Source organism: Xiphias gladius, chromosome 3, assembly GCF_016859285.1.
Source record: "Xiphias gladius isolate SHS-SW01 ecotype Sanya breed wild chromosome 3, ASM1685928v1, whole genome shotgun sequence".
Classification (NCBI taxonomy): domain Eukaryota; kingdom Metazoa; phylum Chordata; class Actinopteri; order Istiophoriformes; family Xiphiidae; genus Xiphias; species Xiphias gladius.
In genome coordinates, this window is record NC_053402.1 from 17,853,495 (window position 1) to 17,873,548 (window position 20,054).

General features: G+C 39.2%; 1 protein-coding gene across 1 annotated transcript; it reads right to left on the reverse strand.

Annotated features, from left to right (window-relative positions):
• Positions 1-1,550: 1,550 nt before the first annotated feature.
• hs3st2 (heparan sulfate (glucosamine) 3-O-sulfotransferase 2) lies at positions 1,551-17,948 on the reverse strand. Its single transcript, XM_040123555.1, has 2 exons — positions 17,437-17,948; positions 1,551-2,169 (listed from the first exon to the last, which is right to left on the reverse strand). The coding sequence occupies exons 1-2, from the start codon at positions 17,946-17,948 to the stop codon at positions 1,551-1,553; spliced, it is 1,131 nt and encodes a 376-aa protein (XP_039979489.1).
• Positions 17,949-20,054: the final 2,106 nt, after the last annotated feature.

Below are 20,054 nucleotides of genomic sequence, written 5' to 3' on the forward strand. Positions count from 1 at the left end.
CATTAAACCTAACTGGAGCTTTAATGGACACTCTTCAATTTAAAAAGTTTGTAAACTCTTCAACTCGTCTGGTTGAATTCTCAGCATTCTGCAGCATCCAGAGCAAATGCTCAAACTCAAAGTTTCCTGCTGAAAGCAAATAGATTTACCATGATAAAAAAAATCACCAAGCAGTGTCAGTACCACAAAAACAGCTGAAGAAACAACATGCCAGCACTTCCAGTTTCAGCAGTATTAGAATTACTTATTGTTCTCAGCTCACAATAAAAGTTAGCTGTATTCACACAGGACACAAAATATTACCTGGGGGCTTCAGATGAAATGATTGCAGAGGTCATCTGTGCTCTTAATCCTGTGATAATCTAACATATATGTAATGTTTACAATAAAAATGTAACTGTCCACTTACTGCCATATTTCAGAGAACACAGATAAATCCTGTATTCATTTGGGGTTTCACTGTATAATTATAGTTTTTTGCAGGGATCAATGACATGCATGGCAGTATTTGGTAAGGAAAGCTTTATCTTTCATGAGGCTGAATACAAACTTCTTGGTACTACTTTGTTATATATTCTGTAGATTATGCGAAATTTGGCCATGAGACGTGAGTGAATGTCCTGCTCAAATGTGCCGATAAATTCCTGAATCACATGAAGTCTGTGTGTAATTGTAGTCCTGTGTTTGGCCTGCATGTCACAGAGCATTGGGCGTCAGGCTTGATTCAATTGAGTGTCGTAATGGAAAGCCCACTTATGTAGGGAATACATCTGATTGTACTCTTTTGTAGACACCATAAGTAGATACTAGATATTTGCAGAGGCAAGAAAAACAGAAAATATCTCAAATAAATAATTGACTTTAACACTTTTGCTTTTTATTTAGATGATCACAACAAAAATACTAACACAGAAAAAGCTGAAGTAGAGTTCAACAAACTTTTATCCAGTGTTATAGCATCTCTCTTAATGTAGCTGTGTTTTTTTTTTTCTAAGTTATGATACATTTATTTTGTACATAAATTTGTTACCGTTGCCTATGAGCTTTCGTCAACAATAAGGAGATACATTTCAGTGCAGAATAACTGACAGGGTGATTTTATTTCTCATTCGACATGTTGCTGCAAGTTCATGTTGAGCGCTCGTTTTAACTCTCAGCCAGTCGTTAATTTTGAGTGGAAATGATGAATAAAGATGCATAAGATAATGAATATTCAAGCAGTGTTGTTAATGTAGGTCTGGTGCTGGTGGTTAACGAATTAATTAATTCATATGTCATGTCCTGTATACAGTAAAGAAAAAGGGTTTCTTTCTATATTTCATCTTTTAAAGGAATGGCACTTATCATCAGAGTAACCTATCATGATGGGAAACCATTTATATGATTATATTTTAATATCTGAGTTGTCTATTCTTTTATATTAAGTTGTCAATTTATACATAGTTTAATAGACTTGTCCTTTGAACATTTTGTTGAAGATACCTTCATTTATATTTTACCGTGTTTAGAGGTAGCCATTTTAGACGCAACAAAGTTTCTTTATGGCAACCTCAATCCCACTTGAAGTCTTGTCCCACAGTTTCATAGAATTTGATATTAAATGGCCTATAAAACTCCTGCAGCTGCTCTATGACCTCCTGTTCGATCTGTACGTGAGTCCTACCCTTGGATTTGCCGAGGCAGCGTGGCTGGCTGCTGCTTTCCGGCTTCTTCAGACAGGGGAAGCCTTTGGTTCGATTAAAGTAGAAGTGTTTGTCCGTGATTATTCGTTTCAGTCCTAAAAAGTCCTGAACGCGGCCCATTTCCCCTGCCGGATCAGTGATCAGCCGCTCCCCGCTCACAAAGTGCATCTGTGACAGGCGGAAGTACTGCAGCCAGTTCTCCAGGTGCAGAATATACATCCCGATCCGAATGGCGTTCCAGGAAGTGTCGACGAGACCTAAACTTCTGTTCTTAAAGGCTAGCTCTTCAAACGTAGGGATGTCAGGCTTCTTGGAAAGAGTCTGTGTGTAGTCAGAGATGGCTCTTGTGACGGGGTTACGCACCACAACGATCAGCTTGGTCTCGTGGGACATGCTGGAGATGCGTCTGGGTGCCTCTCTGGTGACAAAGTAGCTTGGAGTCTTCTCTAATGTGATCTGGCTTTCCAGTGTTCGTGGCATTAGTCCCCTTGAGAGAGAAACAAAAGAATAAAACACAGATGGATGAGTCAGCAACAGTTGGTATTTTCACATGCCTTTTCTGTTTCACGGATGATACTGCTGATAGAAATACAGAAGTGAGAGGGAACTTTAAGTTAGGTATGCAACAAAAGTATAATTACCATAAAAAAATACAGTTTATGATATTTCAAAGACTTAAGAAGGCAAAACTATGGGTATGCAGTATTATATCAAACTTCCAGCTAACGCAGAGTATCAAATAATGGTCGACCAAGCCCTGATAAACACAATGTGAATGTATTTGTTAGAGATTCATTGGTGACAGGACAGCTTGTACAATAAAAACGTGCATCATAATTATCATCATCATGCTGCCAAGATAATGGCTTTGCAAACTAAAGGGAAATGTTCCTATTTGTCATATTTGTCATGTGAATTTTCCTTCCCAGTGTAATTTGTAATTTTGCCTTGGCACTTTGGCTCAGTAAAAGTTGATTAAGAGGCATCTGGTGTTGGGCTGTTGAGACAATTCTTAGATCCTCCACACTTTGTTTCCTTTAAATAGAAAAGTGACTCTGCTGTAGAGTCAGCACAATAACTCTGCCGTTCGGGAAGAATAATTCCAAAACGGTACCATTAAAATGGTCTTTTACTTTTATGATGACAGAAGATATAGTGCCTGAATTTCTCTGTTTCACACCATTTGAATCAGTCTCTGGATTTCAGGTATGTTACCAGACAGGTCTGATGATTAAATACCACACCAAGGTTCGATTAAAACCTAACCTTTCTCAAAGCTTTCCTTCTCAAGGTAGGGGTAGCCATAGGTTACCTCTAAAGTCTTAGAGATATTGATCCATTTAGCTTTATTTATGAATCCTGAGTTGTTGGCCTGGGTTCCTCAGGTCCCCTAGGCAACTATTAATCTTTTATGAGAACAGCACCTTTTCAAGCAAACAGCTTGGCTACACACTAAAAAAAACTTGCAGCCATTTTCCAGGAGGTGCAGAATCTAAACAGACCTTCGGTTGTTTGCCTGGGAAACTGTCTTCATTATCTGCCTTGTCATTTCTATACATTTTCACCTACAGAGAAGAATGAAGATTGTGTAGGTGAGAATAATTTCCTGTATGTGCTGGTTCAAAACTGCAAAACTGTTAAAAACTGGGCTGAAAATGTAAACATATACAGTGTAAGGTCCTAGATGTTTCTGCTTCAAATAGTGTATACTGTTAACAGCTGATTGGGGTAGACAATACAACTATTTACAGCACTATTATGTAGACAGCATGTTTATATACACCCAAGCACGAGGGTATTGGGAATAAGGTGTAAAAAAACATAATGATGTTAATTTAATAGGAGATTTCACGCTGGAATGTTTCTCTCACATTGGTTATTTTTGTTTGGATACAGAACACAAAACCTCCAGGTGAGCCTGTCCATCAGAGGAGGTTACAACATGTGCTAACTTACCTTGAGTTATTGATTTTTACAGCTGTTATGTTTGTTTACTCCCAGTGAGTCTCAGCTCACCTATACAACACTGAAGAGACTGGTGTGAAGGATATGGAAATAGAGGTGTAAAAACCATGACTGGTGCCTCCGAAGTTGGGAAGCGAGTGCCATTGCAGGGATCAATTATCATGAAAGTGTGAAGAAAGGTTAATAATGTTAGAACATTAAGGTGTTATTTTTCCTACGACAGACAGAGTAAATGTAACGTTTTGAATGTGTCCTGAATCTGAATTTTGCAAGGTATAAATATGCGCAGAACACATTAGAATTATATCTGGCTCACACGTGCTGCTGGTCTCACATGAACCCTGATCGGATCTCAGCTAGATGCAATCTATACAGGTTGGGTCAATTCTTGAGAAGAGCTGTGTGTCGAAAGGCCTCATTATTGGAAAAATAAGTAGTGTCTATACCAAGCCCCCTGGAAACGGTGCTGTGCTGTGATGCAACTTTGGTTGAGTAGTTGCACGGAGTATTACAACTTGCATGATGCACGCTGGCCCAAAAAGTATTTTTCCCATACGCACTCATTGGAAAATGGCAGCTGTCAAATAGCAAATACATTTTTCTCAGTGTCACAAATCCCCCGAAATGACTATTTTTACAATCAGAAGTTAATCTTTTCAGTCCAGCAACATTTGGAAAGTTTAGAAGAACCGCACTGAATTGAATTGTTTTATCCCATTCATTTGTGCAGGGAGTCAACAGGAAGTCGGCTTGGCCGACATTAGTGTCAGACACTAATGCTCTCAACTGGGCCAAAAACCCTTAAGCATGTCAAAGCCTGTGGAAGATTTTGCAAAGTATGCGCTTTTTGGGCGACTTTTACAGGAACGAATGGGGCTCCATGTAGTTGTGTTTATTACATCTGTATCCCATACAACTGCATTGCTCCAGGAGACTCTTTAAGGGACCGTCACCATGTGCAAGAAAGGTGTCGCAAGACCGACAGGGGTGGTAAGGGGTTGACAAGTCCAACATTGTCACGTACCTAATTTGCAACAACCAATCACAATGTGGGGAGAATTAAGACAGCGAAAACGTTTATTAATAACAGATGTAAATGCAAAGGCCCATGATGAATTGGCATTATCCAGATAGAGTAGAGGGTGCAACGAGATGATGTAATTGAAAGAGCGCTAGTCAATTCTCCCGTGGAAAACATGATGGAAATACATCGATCAGCTACAACATTAAAACTGGAAAAATTCTGGTAAAATTCTGTATTAATTTAAAATAATTGTCATCGATGGATGTATAAATCCTGAAAGACTTTAGCGCCTTCTTTTGAGAGAATTTGTCTTGGAGTTCTATGAAAGAACTCCAAGCAGAGGACAAGTAACTTCCAATTATGTAATGACTTTATTGTATCTTCAGTATCTATTCACACAAGATTAGATGAAAACTATAACTGTAACCTCACTCAGTGACTCATTAAAACGACAGCACCCATTTCCTCTGAGCTCTGGGCATCTGATGTTTCACCTGTGGTTATTGAAATCAGGGCTATTTGTAAGGGCTGCTTTCATGTCAGTGGGAGCAGCCTGGGCCAATACGTTCCAAACAAGTTGCCTGTCTTGGAGTGATGTTAAAAGGGAAAACTGAGGGATGCCTGTAATATCTACAAAAATGTTACTTTCTTTTTTTTGTTCATGGTCATGTTGTGGTTTCTGGTTATTGCGCAATTGATTTTAATGGCTACACATTAACTGTGACTGAAGTGATATAACACAAAATAATGCAAGTGATGAGCAGACATTTATCATTTTAAATACATACTTTTCTTTGGTCACTCAAACACATGGCAGCAGCAGCCTTATTTATGTATCTGTTCGTTACTGAGATAGCAGGAATCAGGCCAGAAGGGGAACGTGTGATACCTGAGAAAGGTGTCTGAATCAACCATCACAAATTTACTTTTCAGGGATTTTTTTTTCCTCCTATGCCCCCAAGAAACTATCTGCTGTGCACACATTATCTGAAACTAAAAGATAAAATTGTGGGTCTTTACTCCAGCCGGTTCTGGCGTGCTTTTACTAAGAGCTGTTGCATGGTAATAATTATTTGCAATTAGAAAATCTACATGATTATAATTCCAATGGAATTGCTTCAAGCATAATCACTGATGTCTCTGGAACTTCAGCATCTTTATGCATGTATCAGTAGAAACAAATGTAAAATACACTTTAATGTGAACATCTTGCTTTTTGGGACTGGCATATGAACACATGAATACGCGCGCACACACACACACACACGCACACACACACACGCACACGCACACACACACACAGGCACACATACCTTGATTAAATGACATTTGAGTGAAGTGCTCTGATTGATTACCACCTTCTCACTCAGAGTCAACACTAAATTCTTTGGGGTAATTTACAGTTTTCCTCACAATTCTTGGTGGAACTTTAAGTCAGGAGGCATTACTGGCTTGGCTGTGACATTTTAATCACTTTGGGTAAATGAACTGAGATGTGGAAGATCTGCTCAATACTGTAAATGAGACCTGTTCTTGGTTAAATAGGATCCATGGTTGAAAGCTAATTTGATCTGGATGCTTCAGCATTGCATTTGATGCTGTGATGGCACAGTTTTAGTTGCTAATTTATGCTAAAAAGTAGTAAATTATTTTTTTTAAGGTATGTCGGAGTTTAAAATTATAGCTTTCATTTATTTATAAATGATTTGTAGAATATATTAGACCTCAAGTTGTTTTTGTGATAACTATTTCAATGCATGTTCAATGTGAGATGGAGAGACAGTTTCTTAACCTATATAAAGCTAAATAAATAAATAAAAAACAAAAAAGCATTGTAACAGTGAGCACCAGTTCCATCTGTTGAAACACAGTGGACATCACAGGAAGCTGAAGAATATTTGTGGACAGCAGCCACTAATGGGTATGCACATTGTGCTCCTTTCTTGTGAACTGTTTGATTTAGGTCCCTTCACAACAGGGAGACTTTACAGTATATTGCAATTTGTGTTGAACTATATTAAAGTAATATACAGGAGAATAATGTCCAATACGAAAACAGATGAAGCATACACTGAAATTAAACAGACATATTTAGAAGCTGCTTCACACAAGCATCACATTTGTACATTATTAAATATGGCATTTTTAACTAGAATTTTGGCTGCAATAAATAAGACATAAAATAACCACTCTGCCAATTTTAAATACACTTTTTTACTATTCTAAAGATTCTGGTCTTTAATGATTTTACTAAATGTTTTATGATAGCATTATCACCCACTCTCTGAGAGGAGTGGAGGAAAAAATTAAAAAAGGAACATTCTGCAACGCTTATGTACAGGTAGTTAGGGTCAACAGTGGAAACAGTCATTGCCACTCATTAACAAGCTACAGTGTGCTGAAAGCTAGTCTACACATTGTAGTGACCCTGAAAGAGCCTGCTGGCTATGTTGCTGAACGATTTATCTCTGTTGGTGCGGTGGAAGCTGGAGGTCTGGAGTTCACACTTAGTTCCCTCTGGATGCTGGATCATTATGGAGGAATATGCCACAAACATGGATGTCTTTATTTGAAAGTATCAAGGACTCCCCGTTAAACCCAGATACACCATTCTCCTGCAGTGTACATTTCTACTGGGAGAACATGCCACAATTTCTATAGCAGCAGAGTCAATGCAGGACAGGCAACAGTTAGATTGTTATAGCTTGGCCAATCAAGAGTACACTAGACGACAGCAATAGTGATATTTCCCGAAAATTAAGACTGAAAATTACGTGGACCCCTAAAGCAAATTATCAGCAATACATCTAAAGCGGAAAATGAATCCATGTAGCAATTTATTTCTCACAGGTCTGGAGAAAATGTAATCAAATCACCTAATCAAAAATCTAATCAAAAAACAGAATACGCACTCTTTAAGCAGCCATTTATTTGACTGTGAGTTTGAAACCACCCGTCCTCAGAACAGCACCTGTGGTTAATTTTTTGTTCGTTAAACAAGTTATCCATGGTACAAAATGCAATACTGGCTTGAAGTTTAATGACTATTGTGTGACAGTCAATAAACCTATCGTGTAACCACCTTTTGTGCCTCCGTGCGAACTATTGTGCCATAGGTAGACAGACGGTGATCTGGATGCACAAGATGACCTCTCATATAATCTGACCTCTTTACAGTGACAACACCAACAGAGGACTGCATGAGACGCTGATAGTTCTACCACAGCTGCATCACAGCAGTCGACCCACACAGACTGTGCGTCATGCGTTAGAAGCTACCACTTAGCTGCCACTTGATAGCCGCCCACAAACAAAAAGAAAAGCTTACAAATAATTTACTTTTGTCGCTTCACTCAAAACAACTCAAACCGGGGAACCAGAAGAAATCATATGGCATGTCCAAAACAGTAATGTTCATGGCAACCTGTACATTCAAGTTGGATATATTTTACATGATTTAAATTTTTTTTAAGTGGCCAAAACTTGAAATTGTTGCATCACTTCCAGCATGTAAGTTTTCTTTCACAGCTTGAAGATTAGCTGAGGAAATGCAGTGAAACAGTGGACTGGTTGGCTCCAGACAGTGTGTCTTGTTGAACAACTGAAACTTCTAAAGAGCAATACAGGTTCATCAGGGATGCAGACCATCAGAGCAAGTAAAGGTCAGCTTTGAATCATCTCCTTGTGAACAATCAATGAACTCAGAATTCATTAATGTCATTTCACGCCGGTCTGAACTTAAAACAGAATGTTGCACATTGTCAGTTCAAGACAAGATCTCTGTAATTGTTTGCAGTGCAAATACAAAATTGCCATGCGGCATAGCTACATGTGCAAAAATGAAAGTCCCTTTCAAAACAACAAATAAACAAAAAGAAACCTGCACATTTATCACAAACACCTGTTATTAATCATTAGACATATAGTCACATATACATTGGTTTTCAGACAGTTTACAGTTTCACATGTTGTGTGGTAAAAAAAAAAAAAAAAAAAGTTTATTCTCCATCCAAACTAAGTTACTGTCAACCTGTGAGAAGTTCTTTCATATTTCCACGATCCACACCCACACTCACCCAATAATCCAGCTGGAAACTAACCAGTGTTGAATGCACATCATCTTCCCTATCACGTAATTAATCAAGGTATATTGTGCAAACAGACTATTACTAATATAGCAGTTTAATGAGTTGGAGAATTTCAAGCAAACCCCTATCTGATTGGGATTTAATGTAGAAGCCATTAATCACAATGTGAAGTGTTTCTGCAGGGCCAGGGGCACATAGATTTAGAGAATGGCCTTTACCTCCCACTGGACAACAAATGTTTGTCATTACAAGGACTAATAATGAGCCCAGCCCATTAAACAATATGCAGGCTCATAGGCTGACCAGGCAGAGGCGCGAATCAAAGTATACATTACATGCTGTGTTGGTCCAGTCTCTGGAGTAATTTACCAACAAAACAGTTAACACAGTAAATTATAAGAAAAAGGCTCCAGGGCTCTCATTGCCTATGCGTTATCCCAGTAAGCAGCATGCAGAGTAATGATTTTCACAGTCCTTGGTGATACTGTACACAAAAAAGTTTTAGTGCAGAAACCAAAAGTTGCTTCATGGTGACATTTCTGGAAAGAATACTTCAAATATTTCACCAGAGGTACAGCAAAGTCAAAACTAGAACCTTCAACACACAATCTCAAAATAATAAAAATTGCATTTACATGTTTATGTATCCTCAGGTGTAATTTTAGCTACACAAAAATGTGCAACAGGGGTGCTACCAACAGTGACAAAGGTGAACAGCACAGTAATGTAACGGAACATGTGACAAAATACTATGCAAATTCTATACAAAGTTTGACTAATTTACTAAAGTATTGGGGTCTGGTTAGGAAAAAGTCAGGCTTATTAAATTAGTGTCTGAGCTGTGCACTATCCTGCGAGCCTGCCAAAGCAACTTCAGGGTAATTGCTTTTTTTTGGACACATTATTAGTGTTTTCAATTGGAACTTTCAAGTATTGGATTTTTGTCTTGTTTGAGTTGCAGTAAATTCCTTTTTTGTTCATTTTTCTTACATGATTTAATATTACTTGAATAGTTTTTATAATCATTAGTCAGGTGATGATATGAGGATTTTCAAATCTCTTTGTTTCCAAACCTTCTTTGCTTACTTTTAGACACTAACTCTGGGAAATTGTATTTCATGCAAACCATTTGTCCTGAGATGTCCTGAAAAGCCAATACCACACACAGATTTTTGCCATCCAGACCCATTAACAATTTATTTTATGCAGGTAGACTGTGGAGAGAAAATGTTCTTATGCTGTGTGATTCTCATAATGTCTGTGCCACTGCACTTCCTAAAATTGTCATCTTCCTGTTCCCTGATATGACAGTATAGATCCAGTCCCCACTGGAGAGGCTGCTCCATTATTAAAGTATCGCTCACTTAGATTACAGCTGTGATGGCATCTGATCATTAATCATCAGCAACAGAGGCCTGCCGCCTTGAAAGTCTATTAAGAGTTAACAAAGAGCAGTCCAGACAAACACAGCAATCCTGCAGCCAATTCAGCTAGGTGAGGAACAGAGGTGAATAACAATTCAGCGTCCTGAGAATCAAGCATCTATTGCTCTAATTTAATTGGGGTCAAATTGGTTGCAAATAGCAGACTGCCTGAGCCAGGTGTCTTGCAAAAGAGGATCTTTTTGACATCAGGCCTGTTCTCAGCCACACAGTAGTATTAAAACATATTTACAGCAGGACAATGCAGTCACGCAGTACTGTAAAAAAAAACAAAAAACCTGCATAATGTAATTTCACCTTGGACCAAATCCCGTTTAATCGCTGCCTTTTCAACTGTAGCCTCTTGTTCGCTTATAATAAACAAAAATAACTATCATTCATGGTTTGGTTGGGAAATGACCAATAACACGTAGAATTGATCTGATGTACGAGCTGTCACATTAACATGTGGCATGGGAAAGTATCTCTGGACACTGAAATCAAGACACTCAGACAGACAGGAAAGCCTCTAAAATCCTAAATTATTCTGTCTATTTTGTGTATTTTTTTTTTCCAATTAAAACTAATGAGAACATAAAATCAAGTCTGTAAAGGCTCTTTGCAACACTGTACTATCATCTCTATGGCTAGAATAAAAATGTTTTATAATACTATAATTCACATGAATGACCTTCGTTATAATAACATTGCGACATTATGAATGATAGTCTTGATCAGTAATTGGGCAGATTATGTCCTGCCCCTGCACACAGTAAGTCATACCATCCCTCAGTTTCTCACCTTTTACAGCAGCACCTTAACTGATTTAAATAGAGTTTTCTTGAATTTATATAGCCTGTAGCAATGTGACAGTCAAGGATATTTATAAATGGAGAGTGGATGGTCCATACACCCTTAGTAGTTTCACTCTTTACTTAGATGGTGAGAAAGTACAAAAGGAGACAGAACAGGGGAGACAGAAGAGAGAAAGCTCAGACAGGATTTGTTCCCCTGTCAGTAGGGACAGACTGGGTTCGCCAAAAGAAAGTTAACAAGCTGACAATCTCTAAATGTGAGCAAAGGATTGCTGAATTCTGAAGACACATTAAATGACAAAATAGATAGTCATCAGTCATGTATTGCTTGGAGCTGCAGCAAATTTTGTGACCATGCAAAAAATGCATGGTCAGAATAATGGCTTCATCTTCATTATACTATGAAATGGTTTTGCCACATGGGGAAATGCAATGTAAAAGTGTTATGTTCACTGGCAACATTCTTTACAGCGCAATAAGGGTTATGTTTTTCGTGCCGCAGAGGAGGGAGGAGTTTGGGCTAGATCATGGGTGTACAAAGCACAGGACTTTGACACCACAGACTGGGTTTCACAGCCTAAGTCGTGAGTTGGGTTGGTTCAGGCCACTTATACAAATTGGTTATGAAAAGATCATATATTGTCCTTAAAGTCAGTTTTTACTTTTTAATATCTAAAAAAAAACCAAAACCCAAAAAACATTAGAAATATGCTTCAGGTTGCATTTAAGTGCACAAGCAAAACAGGAGCTGTTACGCTGCCTGTGTAGACACCTGGTTATGTTACATTATGGTGGAAATGTAGTAGCTGGCTGGATTATGTTGAAAGGCAACATTTTTTTTTTTTTTCAAATGAATGAAGAGCAACATTTGCTAATGGCAGTGCAGTAGCCAGGAGGTGGCTTGGGTGGATGGCTGGCGTACAAAGTGCACACTGTTAAATGTAAATGAATACAGTGTGTCTGAAGTCAGTGTGAACTTTTTCTGCACTAAACCAGACCACGATCTTCTTCTAACCGTAACCAACTGCTGTGAGTGGCTAAACAAAACCATTAAAAAGTTTCATAATGCTGTAGTCACGACATGGATATTGTACAGCAAGTAAAACAAGTACGCTGTCTGTAAATTTTATGGATATGTTCAATGTGTCAACATAATTGTGACGTCCCAAATATGTAAATCAACGACATATCCTCATCTCATTGATTGAAAACATAATCCGTTTACAATTATGCGATAACAGTTCCTTCAAAATGTAGGCTATTCGCTGTTCCAAATTAGTTGTTTAGCAACGCAATTTCTGGGACACAGATATACAATGTTTACCATGTTCACCATCTTAGCCTAGCATGTTAACATGCTAACATTTAGTGCTTAGTGTTTGGCACAAAGTACAGTTTAGGCTAATGGGAATGTCATCACTTTGCATGTATTCAAAGTGCCGGACAAATTGAAAGATGGCCTAATGATGGTGCTACGGGAAAATATACATTACATTTCTAATACTATATACAAGTCGGGACCAAAATGGCTAACTGACCGACAGACTGGTGGCTTATAAGAAAGGTGGTGCATGGTGCAAGTTGTGAAAGCTATTTATTGCATATTATATATCAAATAGCCAGACTCGCCATAACATCAGTGATACTAGATTGAACTGGCACTATTGGTTGTCATACTAATGCTTCAGCTTGTGATTGGTCCATAATGTGTGCATGATTGCATTATTTCCTGAATTTTTCTATTAAAAGAATAAAAGCGCCACCTCTCTCACATTCCAGACTGGTGTCACTGAGGAACATCTCAGAAAGAGTTTGTTTTGTAATTAATGTTAACCGCTACATGTCTCTGAGATGCACTGGAATGAAGACAGCTCATTAAAAATGCAGAGTTACGCCTGACCAGCTCTCGCTGCATAATGCGCAGTTTTCTGTATTAAATGAGAAACATCTCACTTTCTGTCCTCATCAACCTTTCTGATGATTCTGTTCCAGAGCTCTCTGCCTCCCTGAGCCAATTAATGTGGACCTGGAGAATATTCGTTGCTGCAGCCTCTCATACAATTTCAACACTTCTCAGAGAATCTACTGGAAGTGCCTCTGACTCCTGTGAAATCAATAGAGCTGAGATGCCCTTTTAAGTCTTGATGGTGTATAGCGACGTGTTTTTGTTTGATCTTTATGATTCTGTGCAGCGTGGAAAAAGTGGTGAGAAAAGTTCAAGGAAACTGGTAGCAGTGAAACGTCTGTTTTATGTGTTGCACAAAATAAATGAGGCCACGTGTGTGTTCTGTTCAGGAGGCACAGTAATGAACACTGCACCATTTTTCTTCTGAGCCTAAATGATCTGTCACATGCTTAATGTAACAGGACAGACTGTGCAACTGAACTGAACAACTGGCCAGTTCACTGAAATGAGAGTTAATTTCTTGTCATGTATGTTTCTTTGTGTTTAACAGATATTAGCTTTAAACGAGCTGTTTTGAAATTTATCCTGAAGGAAGCTTTCTATCTTCTTCAGAAAATAGTATGTCGAGTTTTAATTTTTTTTAATAGATAAATGAGTGCTGAAAGTGTAAAGTCACTCAGTAAGTTTTTTTTCCACGTTACTTCGTGATGACACCAGAGCCACTCGCTAATGAAGACTATGCGATGTGGTTGATAGCTCAGGAAAAGTTGGTAATTGGACCTTGTGTCGAGAGTATTTTGTCATACATACTTATACCAAGGTCAATAATGAAGTTCTGTGCTCAAATGAATTAGTCCATCAACAGAAAATTAATGGATGACCATTTTAGCCTTCTGAGGCTGCAATACTGATTAAAATGATTTTGTCCAACTACTGTTCTCAAGGTCAAGGATGACCCTTACATTCAAACTCCGCTCTTCTTAGATCATTACGTTAGCATGTTAACAGCCAGACAGTTACCATGTAAGATGCTGATGTGTAGCACGCTAGCGTGCTATGGCAGTACAGATATCAGATTATGACTCCAGACCGATGAGAATAAAGTGAGTAGTTTTGGACATATAATGTCATGAAGCTGAAGTGAAAAGTTTGACCTGTTGGTTGCACAAGATTGAAAGTCAGAGAATCAGTAAAATCCTTGGGATTCATCCTCTGGGGACCTTGATTATCTGAACCAAATTGAATGGCAATCCAGGCAATAGTTGTCAAGACATTTCCCTTTAGACCAGTTTTGAAGAGCCACACCACTAATGTGGCCAACAATATTAATATTCACAGTTTCTCAAATATTAAGAATTGCTTGTTGTTCTATATGATTAAAAACAGGGCCGCTACTAATGATTATTTTCATTATCCATTAATCTGCATATCATTTCTATTGTATTCTATGGATCTTGAGATACATCTCTTGGTCATTTTATTGTGTGGGATCGTAATCTGGCTCCTCTTTTGATTGGTTGATGCAGCTGTTGTCTGTTTAATGCTTGATGAAGGTCACTATGCAAAGGTCACTAAAATGATTCATCAAAAAGATAACTGATGGGTTATAATTATAAAAATAACTAATTTGAAACCCGTTGATAGACAGATAGATATATAAACTGGGCTAGTGAAGATAGCTCATAGTAACAAAGCACAGAAGCACATGTAGACTGCACAAATACATTCTGTTACTTGCTATAGAGACAAATGTGAGAGTTAATCAAAATGGAAAGATACTTTATGTGACATGCTGCCAACAACCCAAACACTGTGACAGATAATCACTAAGGGCCAGTCTAATACAATGAATGTCACTCAGTCACTCGTCAAATTGAATAACAGTAGCTACAGCCTGAATTATTCCAGTCTTTGTGTTTGAGGTGGTGTTTAAGTATTTATCTGAAATATATGAGTTGTCAGCTTGTGACAAGTGTGCAATATCTCAGTATTGTAATTTTCCTTTAGTGGCATTGTATCAATGAGAGACTTTTATCTTTGCTTAAATCTAGAGTGACATAGAGAAAACAAAATCGAGCTTCTGAAAAGCCCAAACCTCTGGTCAAGTAGTTTGCTTCCCGATGAAGTAAATGGTTGCTACTGCATCATTAAGCTGCATTAAGATGGTAGATTTACGTGATGGAAGGTTGCGGGTGTGGCGAGCGGACTAATGGTCGGGGAAGGTGATAGCTGATGTGTTGATGTTTGATTTGGTATGTTGAAGAGGGAGACAAAGTCACTGCACCTCGTTCTTTCCGCAGGTTCAGTCTGCTGCTTTCATTTGTAGTGCAGGTGTTTGACTGGTGGGTATTTGGTTAACTTTTGTCATTATAATGTGTCGTTCATTATGAAAGGCCGACTCTATGAATACACTATGCACAACTCATTCCATTACACTGTGTCTACGTTTGGCCTTGTGTGTGCATGCGTTTCCATAAATTAAATCAACCCTTTCACCACTGAAGAGGAACATCCTCTGAACCCATATTAAATGTCTCCATGTGCCGAGGTATTTGATGAGGTATTTAACAGGCTTTCCAGCCCACTCTGTTAATTGTCACAAAGACCAGCACCTTTGTTTGTCAATGTGTTGTTTCTAAATCGATGTAATTTGTGAAATGCAGACAGCAATAAAGACTAACTGTCTATAAAGTAGCCCCTCAGGAAGTTTTACGTCTACTTTTCGAAAAAAAAAAAAAAAAAGCCTCCTTCCTGTGCATGCAAATAAAATAGCATCACAGTGTATGCTCAATAATCAAGTATAAATCATGGAAAATTAAAATTAATATCAGAAATTGAAATTAAAAAGAGATCTTAATAAACATTCAAATTATTGAGCCACTGTTTGCTTTTTTAATTCCCACCGGGGGGTTCTGGAGGATTTTGTGTCTTACATTTATGCATTTTTACAATATTATAGCCTCTGGTTCATTAAGTTGAAGGTGAAAATGGCTGATATTCTTTTCAGGAGTATGAAGCTCATTTTGAGATAACTGCATTGCACAGCCACTCTCTCTGTCTGTATTTGTGTGCGTGGTAAATTGTCTTGCATCTGCATGAGTAATCTTTGACATTCTTTCATACCGGGCATCATATACAATGCATTTTTATTTTATTTGGTGAATTTTTCTTTATTTTCTCTCTGAAATGGACTGTCTGACAGGACAAGACTGACTTTTCAGTTAAAGTTAAAACTAATTTATTTTCAGAGTACGAGTGTCAAATTTAAAAGAACAACCTTGTCCAGCCTTTTTTGTACTTTAAGGACTTTTTGTATCTTTTCAGCTCCACAGAACTTTCACTTCAGGAAAAAGTTTAGTGTCTGAAATGAGGCCCTAGAAACAAGTAGAATAAAAATGACGCAGTGATCTTGGCTGAAGCCCATTGGCTAGTGTGTGCCATAACATAATTTGGCTTTCACTGTGCATTTGCTATGTCAGTGCTTCATGTCAAGGATAGAAAATATAGCTGGAAAATTTAGCTCTTCCAAAGAGGTAATGTGATTACCCATCTTTGTTTGCTGGTTTGTTTATTTGTTGATTGTGTCAGCAGGATTACACAAAAACTACTTAATCAGTTTGTACCAAACTTGGTGGAGGGGTGGGGCGTGGGCCAGGGAAGAACCCATTAAATTTTGGTAATAAAAAAATTTGAACTTTCTGCGGATTGATTCATTTTAGTTATTTGAATCTAAGTTTTTATAGACACTCAATAGGCTGGAAACAGAAAATATGAACTAGAAAGGTGCCTTGTCAGTAGATTCAACAGGGGCCATCTAGGTTGAAATCTAGTGAATGAGGCTGGGAACAACAAAGAGGTGGGTGGGGACGAAGCTGTGGGCTTGTTGCACCTTGTGAGCTCCTTTGCCCTCACCCACCATCGCAAGAACATTTTGTGCCCGGGTGTAGCCCGTTTTCAAGGCAGCTGGTAACCTGTGGGCTGCCTGTGTCATCTGTGCTGTTGGCTGTGATCGCGTGAACCGCTCCTACATCAGCCTAATGGAGCTGTCTGTTCAGCACCGTGGAGCTCTGCTGACAGCTAACATCTGCAGCACGGAGAAAAACAACATCATACAGACTCAAAAGTAGAATCAAACTTGCGATCTCAGTCGTGACACGAAACCCAGGTGCGTGTGTGTGTGTGTATGTGTGCAGTGTGTTGTAAGCCTAACAAAAGATATGGTGCCTTTGTATATGTGAACACTTAACCTTTAAAATGAATTGTCGGCTATGGAGCACATGCATGTGACTGAGACCTTAATCATATTCATGCTTGTCAGCAAACAAGTTAATTGAACGTTAGGACATGGAAGTGTCGACACCAAGACCTCACATTTCTCAAGAGTCCTCTGCCAGAGCAGAGGGGGGACTGTACTGCACTAGGCGACAGAAGTGAAACCAGGGATATGCAGAGAAATATCACGGGGCAAATGCATCTGTATGGGAAAAAATACAAATGGTTACTACACTGTTGGTTTGGTCTTTTTTCCCCCTCACCTGTACCAGTCCAGCCCTCTGTCGTAGTTTCTGTCGAAAAAGTGCGGCTCTGTTCCGAGTGCGCGCACATCTGGATGTATCCGGATGAACTCCAGCACCGCCCTGGTGCCTCCTTTCTTTACCCCGACTATTAACGCATTAGGCAGCTTCTTATTCCCATATTTTTGCGCAACACTCGTGTTTCTCAACTTCATATCAGTCCAGTGACTTCCAGGCGAGGCAGGGGCTTTACTTTGGTCCCGAAGACCGCTTGATCCTCGCTGGGCAGCGGTCTCATCCAGGGCGGACCTGACTTCCAGCGAAGCGCAATTGCCTACATTTCCAAGAAGTTTCTTCCCTCCTGCGTTCTTGCTTGGCGGGCACCTTTTCCCCTCGTAACCCCGGTTTGTCATGATTGTGCTGCGACAAAAAATAATACTATACCATAAATAGGTGCAAGACAGTGACACAGTGAATATGAAGGCGAATCTGGCGCTGAATCTGTTCGTAGATGAGAGGAACCTATGTGCCATGTCTCCATGGGTTCAAAGTGCTGCATGATTTTCCATCGGAGTCTTCCACCGCTATTGGTCTGCGGTCGGAGTCTGGCAATAATATAGATTCCAAAGTCAGACAGACTTGCATATGAGGATAGGGGGTGGCTTCTTGGAGGCATCAACCGCGCGTAACCGGCGTTATTTCTTTTTATAGGCTGCTGGACTGTGCGAGAAAAACTTGGAGCAGAATATGATTTCACAGAGAGAAACGGGGCAGCCCTCCTTTAAACAAGTTGTTCTTAAGTAGTTTGGAGTGAGTCATTTGGCTCAACTACTGGTGCCACTTTCTTAAGACGAATCCCCAAGGAATCTGGCGTCCTCCTCTGTCCTCCTCCGCCTTGTTGTGTGTCGATTGTGAGAGAAAGGAGAAAGTCCAAGGCGTCCTTAGTGTCCCTAAAAACTCCCACCAGCGCGATTGTTCTGCTCGCCTCCGAGGGGACTTCGAGGCACAGCCCACCTTTTCCTTTCATAATGAAGTTGTGAGGATATATAGACTTAGGCTACGGGCTATAAATATTTAATCACCCCCCTGACGTCATGCACATGATCATAATTCAATATGCGTTTTACCTTTTAAAGGAACATCCCAAATATTTAAGGGATCATCATATGTGGAGATTTAGAAACACTTTGCTTCCTGGCCCCCAGTAATTAATGCAGAAGATCATTCCGGCTTTAATTCAATTACTTCAGGATGTCAGGGCTGCAGTGATAAGTGTGTTAACTGAGCTTTATGACAAAGAGTTTCATAGTGTTCAATGTATTTAAAACATGCTTAATTTCAGAGGAATACACTAAAGCACCTGGGTTTTGAAAGCAGCTATCAACAGTTTTGTCATCGACTTCCTGCTGTGAGCAACACGTTTGCTTTTCACTGGATACAGGACGATTTATCAAGCCAGAGCATTATTCTGTACATTTGGACTATTTTTCTTTACACACACCCGGGCGTTAGCAGCCTCTAAAAGTCAAGATCTCACTTGATCCTCTCTGTTGCTACAATGTGAGCTGGCTGCAGACTGGAATGCAGCGTTTTCCGCCCTTTCAGTGTCATGGTTAATGTGGGTTTCATTATGGAGGAGTGAATACCTTATGAAGTGTAGACTAACAGCATCTACAATATTCATGTTCTCCCACTTTTACATACCAAAATATGAATATAAGACGTTGTTCTGTTTCTGTCCTTGACCCTGTTTGGATAAAATGCCTGAATCATCCCGTTTGCCCCAAACTGACTTTTTCACTAGGTTTGAGATCCGCTTACTGTGGTTGTGTGTTGCATGGTCGTCCTTTGAGGCACCGTCTTTGCAACAACAATGGTGTCAAGCAATCAGTTAGAAGTGAGGCAGTTAGAAGTGAAAGACATCGGAGCAAAGTTATGTGGCATTGCTCACTTACTGCCTCAAGGCAGTCAGTTCATTAAAAAAAGGGTAAAGCACAAAAGTGCAAGAAGTCAGTTTTCTAAGGGATTATAATTACAAATGTAAGTGATAAACAGAGGAAATGCAGGGAGCTGAAGGTGAAAGCACTCTTGAATAGAAAATGCAGATGCTCAATAACCAGCCTCTGCCTTCTTCTAACTCTTTATTATTTCAGTGCACCCGCAGTCGGCGCTCATAAAAGTCACATTTGACATTAAAATAACAGTGGTATCCTCACACCAACACACACAAAAAAACCTACAATAAAACTTGAACTGTCTTCATGAACAACAAAACATCCAGGGTTTGGCATCTGTTATTATTCCATTTCTTGATCCTTAACTTTTGTTTATGGCAAATTAAAGAAGGATGTAATGCAGTTTTATGCTGCACACACTAACTGCTTCTAATAGGGTAAAGTGATTCCTTTCTGAAGAACACTGAGAGGCATTTTGTGAATATCTAATACTCAATGCTGCTTCAACAGACAACAGTCTTGGCTCCTTGGGGTGTACCGTCCAACTGCTGCACGGTACTCTAGGAAATAAACAATTTCATTTTCTTTTACACTATTAAAGTGTCTGCACTTTCTTATGAAGTCATCCGACAGGGCCGTTGAGCTGGCTACCAGACAGCACTGTTTCACCTGCAGCTGATGTTG

Excerpts from the sequence above, each read along its gene's own strand:
- hs3st2 (XM_040123555.1), bottom strand. The coding sequence starts at position 17,948 with ATGGCACATAGGTTCCTCTCATCTACGAACAGATTCAGCGCCAGATTC. Across the intron at positions 2,170-17,436 it reads AGAGGGCTGGACTGGTACAG|GGGACTAATGCCACGAACAC; the intron begins GTGAGGGGGAAA and ends TTCTCTCTCAAG.